The sequence below is a fragment of the Mastomys coucha genome, unplaced genomic scaffold (genome assembly GCF_008632895.1).
Source record: "Mastomys coucha isolate ucsf_1 unplaced genomic scaffold, UCSF_Mcou_1 pScaffold5, whole genome shotgun sequence".
NCBI lineage: Eukaryota > Metazoa > Chordata > Mammalia > Rodentia > Muridae > Mastomys > Mastomys coucha.
The window spans coordinates 92,053,597-92,060,872 of record NW_022196911.1 but is presented as its reverse complement, the minus strand read 5'-3'; the positions used below and the strand labels follow the sequence as shown (position 1 = coordinate 92,060,872).

Below are 7,276 nucleotides of genomic sequence, written 5' to 3'. Positions count from 1 at the left end.
GCGCAGCACAGCACAGCACAGCACAGCACAGCACAACACAGCACAGCAGCGCAGCACAGCACAGCAGCGCAGCACAGCACAGCGCAGCACAGCACAGCACAGCACAGCACAGCACAGCGCAACACAGCACAGCAGCGCAGCGCAGCACAGCACAGCACAGCACAGCACAGCACAGCCCAGCACGGCACAGCGTAGCGCAGCACAGCACAGCACAGCAGCACAGCACAGCGCAGCACAGCACAGCACAGCGCAGCACAGCACAGCACAACACAGCACAGCACAGCACAGCACAGCACAGCAGCGCAGCACAGCACAGCACAGCATAGCACAGCACAGCACAGCACAGCACAGCACACAGCACAGCACAGCACAGTGCAGCACAGCATAGCACAGCACAGCGCAGCGCAGCACAGAGCAGCACAGCACAGTACAACACAGCACAGCAGCACAGCACAGCAGCACAGCACAGCAGCACAGCACAGCATAGCACAGCACAGCACAGCATAGCACAGCAGCACAGCACAGCATAGCACAGCACAGCACAGCACAGTATAGCACAGCACAGCAGCACAGCACAGCAGCACAGCACAGCAGCACAGCACAGCGCAGCACAGCATGGCACAGCACAGCACAGCATAGCACAGCACAGCACAGCACAGCACAGCACAGCACAGCACAGCACAGCAGCACAGCACAGCACAGCAGCGCAGCACAGCACAGCGCAGGACAGCAGCGCAGCACAGCACAGCACAGCAGCGCAGCGCAGCACAGCACAGCACGGCACAGCGTAGCGCAGCATCACAGCACAGCACAGCACAGCGCGGCACGGCACAGCACAGCAGCGCAGCATAGCACAGCACAACACAGCGCAGCGCAGTGCAGCACAGCAGCACAGCACAGCACAGCAGCGCAGCACAGCACAGCACAGCACAGCAGCGCAGCACAGCACAGCACAACACAGCGCAGCGCAGTGCAGCACAGCACAGCACAGCACAGCACAGCACAGCACAGCACAACACAGCAGCGCAGCACAGCACAGCACAGCAGCACAGCACAGCACAGCAGCGCAGCACAGCACAGCACAGCACAGCAGCGCAGCATAGCACAGCACAACACAGCACAGCACAGCACAGCACAGCACAGCACAGCACAGCACAGCACAGCACAAGGCCTTCTGGAGTCCCAGGCAGCAGACAGTCGCGGCTCTACAGTTTAGAGCTGTCACCAGTCAGCCCAGCCTATCCATGTCAGTTTCCTGTCAGGAATCCTGGTGTCCTTGGCCCCTAGGATAGGACCACACTGGGCACACAGTGCTGGGGAAATGAGGTGCCATTGAGCATGCCTTTGGTATATTGCCCTAGGGTCTCATAAGGTTTACTGGGATCTGAAAAGCAACAAAGCCCCACCTGGACCAGGCTCAGGGTCTCCTGGTAGCAGAACCACTCTGCAGAAGCAAGACCTAGGTCTAGGACAAATGGTGGGGAGGGGGCATGAGCACAGAACAGGGCAGAGGTGACAAAGCTTCTGCTTGTCCTTCTATGGTTTCTGGAGACAGGGTTTCTCCGTGTATCCCTGGCTGTCCTGGAACTCACTCTGTAGACCAGGCTGGCCTCGAACTCAGAAATCCGCCTGCCTCTGCCTCCCGAGTGCTGGGATCAAAGGTGTGCATCACCACCACCTCACTGTTTCTGTTTCTTAGACTAGTAATTTCTAAATCTTCATGTGATATTAATCAATTTATTTCATATAATTATATGTATCCATCTTAATCTCCAGTGTCCAGGAACAAAGAAACAGTCTTAGTAAAATTGTTCAAGTTGCTAAATTCATGTTGCAGTATATGTGGTCACACTGTGAACCCCAAGATTGTATTATTTTCTGAAAATACCCATTTCTAGTTGTGGTGTGGCTCAGCCCTTAGCACACACCTTTAATACCTCTGGCTGGAATACAGAAATGCCTTTAGTATACACCTTTAATCCCAAACAATGAAGGTAAAAGTTATTTGTAGAAGGAAGCACCCATGTTTGGGGAGGGAGGATGGGGACAGGAATGGAAGGCTCAGGATCAGGTGTGGGAAAGGACAGGAGAGATGGCTAGACGGCCTTGAAAATGAATAGAAATCTACAACTGATGGGGGTGAGAAAGTAGGGGACATCTCCAGGATGAGACAGAGACCTGGGATAAGAGAGGCACCCAAGCCAGGCAGTGGTGGCACATGCCTTTAATCCCAGCCCTTGGGAGGCAGAGGCAGGCAGATTTCTGAGTTCCAGGCCAGCCTGGTCTACAGAGTGAGTTCTAGGACAGCCAGAGCTACACAGAGAAACCCTGTCTCGAGAAGAAAAAAAAAAAAGGCACCCAAGAATCAATGGGGGTGACCTTAGCTGTGACTCACAACACTGCAGCTATGGATAGGGAGCTAAGACTGAAGGAATGGCCAACAAATAACCAGTCCAACTTGAGACTCAGGCTCCACGCAGTAACTGACTCAAACAGATGCAGACACCCACAGCCAAACAGTGGAAGGAGCTTAGGGACTCTTATGGAAGAAAAGGAGGAAGGATTATGGGCCCTAAAGAGGATAGGAACTCCACAGGAAGACCCACAGAGTCAACTAACCTGGACTCTTGGGGCTCTCAGTATCTGAACCACCAACCAAAGAACATACACCCTTAGGCCTCCCTGAACATATGTAGCAGATGTGCAGTTCAGTTTTCATGTGGCTCCCAAACAACTAGAATGGGGGCTATCCCAAAAGCTGTTGCCTGTACATGGGATATGCTCTTCTAACTGGGCTGCCTTGACTGGCCTCAGTGGGAGAAGAAGCGCCTATCTTTGCAGAGACTTGAAATGCTAAGGTGGGGGAATATTGAGGGGGCCCCCACCCACTCAGAATAGAAGGGGAGGGGAGATGGGGAAAGGATTGTGGAAAGAGTAACCAGGAGGGGGCAGTGAAAGGGATGTACAGTGAATAAGTAAAACATAAAATTAATTTTTTTTGTTTGGGATTTTTTTTAGTTTATTCTTAGGAGTAAACACTTGCTTCTAACACTTTCTCAGAACTACATATGAAAAAAATTAAAATTTTTAAAAAAGGTGAAGTCTAATTGAATGGCAGTCAAAGTGATGAATTAGAGAAAGATTTGACAGAATAGGATATACCCAACTCTCACAAGAAGTGAGAGGAAAGGGAAGCTACTTAAGAGAGAATAGCACAGTGGATAGGAAGGAGGCAGTTGTACCAGGACAACTTTACAGAGGCAAGTTGAAGAAAGAATAAGCTAGACACAGGTAAAGACAGAATGAGCCAGAGAAGGAGAAGCAGCCAGATGATTGGAACAGATTGCAGAGTTAGTTTGAGGTCAGCGGAGCAATTCAGGAGAAGCGGAGAGAAGCCAGACTGAATTAGTCAGCTTGAAAAGGAGTTTGAGCCAAAACAACGGGGTTGACCATCTAGAGTTCTGAAAGAGCTAGAAAGGGAGAGTTTATTCAGCAGTGTCAGAGGCTTAAAACATTCCAGGCCTAGATCAGAGTGTATGGAGGCTAGAAGCTTTCAGGACTGGGCCTAGGTTAGCAGCTGGAGGCAGTAAGGGTCCTAGGTTACAATTAGAGCAGGAAAATAAAAGATACTGTTGCAAATTCTCCATCACGAACTAACCTTGTACATAGGATTGTTATTTGTTAGCAATGACCCACTCAGCTGTCATAGTGCTATGCATCTGGAACCCCAGCACTTTCCAAGCTGAGGCAGCCTGTGTTGCAAGTTCTATGGGAACAAAACAAACAACAACAACAACAACAACAAAAAAAAAACCCAAGAACAACAAACAAAAGAATGTATCAAAAGCAAGCAAACAGCTGGGCAATGGTGACACACGCCTTTAATCCCAGCACTTAGGAGGCAGAGGCGGGTGAATTTCTGATTTTGAGGCCAGCCTAGTCTCCAGAGCGAGTTCCAGGACAGCCAGAAACCATGTCTCGAAAAAACAAAACAAAACAAAAACAAAGAAAAAAAAAGCAAGCAAACAAACAAAAAGATAAAAAGCAAGGGCTGGGGGTTAGAGAGATGGTACAAGAGCTTGCGGACCTCTGTCAGATCCCAGTGTTCTAGAAAGCTGGGCCTGGCTGTGCACAAATATCAGCCTGAAACCCTGATGCTGGCCAACAGTGTAGCTCCAGAGTCAGTGAGGGACCCTGCCTCAAAGAAATGAGGTAGAGACAGAGTGCCTGGATGTTCTCTGCACATGCGCATACAAGTATGCACAGGTTACTCCCAACAAGTGCATATACCACACACACACATACATATACACACACACATACACACACAACTATAACAGAGAACCTGTCTCAAAATAAACAAAACTACAAAAACGTTTCTCTCTGTATGTGTGTCTCTCTCTCTCCCTCTCCCTCTCTGCTTCTCTCTGTCTCTGTCTCTCTGTGTCTCTGTCTCTGTCTCTGTCTCTCTCTCTCTCTCTCTCTCTCTCTCTGTGTGTGTGTGTGTGTGTGTGTGTGTGTGTGTGTGTCCTGTCTTTCTCTCCCAGCACCTCAGCTTGCTAGCCAAGTGCTTTAACAATAAAATGCAGTTAGGAATCTTTTTTCACATTCACTTATTTAGTGTGTACCTATGCATATGCATGCACACACCACAGAGGGTACATGGAGGTCAAAGCATAGGTTGTAGAAGTTGCCTTTCTCCTTTTATCCTATGGAATCTAGGGATGGAATCCAGGTCATCTGAGTGATGGCAAATGGCTTTTTTTTTTGTTTGGTTTGGTTAGTTGGTTGGTTGGTTGGTTTGGTTTGTTTAAGACAGGTTTGTTTGTTCTCTGTGTAGCCCCAGCTATCCTGGAACTCTCTCTGTAGACCAGACTGGCCTTGAACTCACAGAGATCCACCTGCTTCTGCCTCCCAAGTGCTGGAATTAAAGTCTCACACCACCATGCCCAGCCTGAGAGTGCCTTCACATACTGAGCCATCTCACTGGCCCAACAGCCAAGGACCTTAACAATTTCTAACAAACTCTGGTGCCAAGTACTAGGTAAGGCTTCGTGTGGACGATGTCATTCCGTCCTCCTAATATCACAACAGGGTCCCAAAGCCTCCAGGAAGTGACAAAAAGGCCACAGAATCGGCAGACTTTAGTCACAACCTAGCCTAGGACAGGCAATCTTAACTGAGGGCCGAGTAGGATGAGAACGGGCTGCCTGGAGCCAGAGGCTCTGCTCTACCTGATCTCCCGATTTGGACACTGCTGCAGGAACCGTCCCCGCTGTCTCTCCTCCTCCAAGACTTTCTTTTTGTCACAGCTTGCCAGGTTGATGAGGACCAACGCATCATAGAGCAGGCTGTCTTTCACCTCTTTATCCAACTTGGAGTCAGTAGAGAAGCTTGGAGAATGGTTGACCTGTGAAGAGAAGATGTCAGTTGGGAATGGCTCTGACCAGAGATGGGGGCAGACATGACTCCACCTCTAGATACCACCAAGGCTGGCCTCACAGCCCTGGCTGTGTGCCTGGGGCAGAGCTGAGGGATGTCTAGACTGGAGCCACTGTGAAGAAAGCAGAGAAGGCAGGAAGTGGAATTCCCTCTAGGGTATCCAGGTGGGGTTCTATTTGCTTCTGAGACAGGGTCTTTCTATGTAGCCTTAGCTAGCCTGGACCTATGTAGACCAGGCTGACATGGAACTCACAGCAATGCACCTGCCTCAGCTCCCTGAGTGCTGGAACCAAAGACTGGGAGGCAAAAGCAGGTGGATCTCTGTGAGTTCAAGGCCAGCCTGGTCTACAGAGTGAGTTCTGGGTCTGACAGGACTACTGGGTGAGGATAGGGGTCAGGGGAGGGAAAAATAAAATACCGAAGGAAATCCAGAGGCCAATTCAAAGTTTGGAAGCAGACTGATTCTTTCTAGAAGCCGATCAGGACTGAAGGAGAGACAGAAGAAGGCAGCTAGAAGACCAGTTCCTGTCTCTAGAAGAGCCCGTGTTGATCAGAGGAGCAGTGTGACATTTGTGGCGTGCCAGCAGCTTCTGGAGCTTGCGCTGCCACCTCATTCTGTCCTTTGGGTGGGAACTCCAAACAGTGTCCCCCTCCTTCACCAGCTTGAGAATACAGGTTGAGTGTGCAGGAGGGGAGAGCCCCAGGATTCCACATCCTTGTCCCTCTGCTCATTGAATGGAGGCTTAAGCTGGCTATGGAATCTAATCAGGAAGCGAAGCCGCTCAGAAATCTCTTCCTCTTCCTTCCTCGGGCATGGGATTGTGCTTCCCCACTCTGACCACAGAACTGTCTATACTGGGTCCTTGAGAGCCAGGCAAAGCTGCTCCCATTTGAAACCAATCCCTGGCATCCAAGTGTTAAGAAGGAATGGCCTCTTTGTGGGGAACACAGGGAGCAGAGCGGGTCTTTACAATCACTCTGCCTGAGAGCGGTGGCAGTTGTAAATCTGGTTGGACCTCCGGGAGGCACAATTCCCAGCCGTCTACCCCCCTCTGGTGGCCATTTCTCAGCTAAGCGTGACATCCCATGGGCAGGCAGCAAGCACCACAGAAGGGAAGTGACAGAAGTCAATTGAACTAACCCAAGTGAACCAGGAAGGCAGAGTCCCCGAAGCTGGCTGACCCAGAAATGGGGGGGGGGGGAGTTTATACCCCCAACCTCCCTACCTCCAGCAGCCAGGGTTTGAGTTTCCGGTCCAACAAGATGTCAAAGCCCAGGATTTCAAAGCAGGCGCTGTTGAGCGTGTGGCTAGGGAAGCAGGTATGGTAATTGTGCTTGATGATGGGGTGAGCGGATATGAGCGTCTTGATGATGACATCCTCAATGCCCCTCCAGATCTGCTCCACATCGTAGCCTTGGGTCTCCATGTATGAATTGAAGGTGGAGAGTTTCCTGAAAGGGGACATGGTGCATGAGGGAGGGGAATCATTCCTGGTCAGCCAATGCCTTGGCATGGTGAAAGCCAGGAACTTCTGGAGATGATAAGGTTCCAGAGGCATGCCAGAAGAACACCCAAGCCAGAGTGAGACTGAGGCTGGATTAGAGTGGAGGTGCTCTGAGTAGGCCTCAGAACCTCAGGATACACAGTCTGAGAACTTTCTAAGAAACATCTGTGGGCTGAAGAAAGAGCTGGCAGAGTATCGGTTGGAGAGCCACAAGAATGAATATACAGAGACAGACAGCTGCCTCTCCTCCCTCTCCTCCCTCTCCCCCCTCTCCTCCCTCTCCCTCTCCCTCTCTTCCCTCTCCCTCTCCCTCTCCTCCCTCTCCCTCT

At 50.7% G+C, this 7,276-nt stretch overlaps 1 protein-coding gene across 1 annotated transcript in view; it reads right to left on the bottom strand.

Annotated features, from left to right (window-relative positions):
• The window catches only part of Ttll6 (tubulin tyrosine ligase like 6), a 51,499-nt gene that overhangs the window by 21,841 nt on the left and 22,382 nt on the right, over positions 1-7,276 (bottom strand). The window contains 2 exon segments of the mRNA XM_031353233.1: positions 5,235-5,410; positions 6,669-6,894. Of these exon segments, the coding sequence (XP_031209093.1) occupies positions 5,235-5,410; positions 6,669-6,894 (402 nt within the window).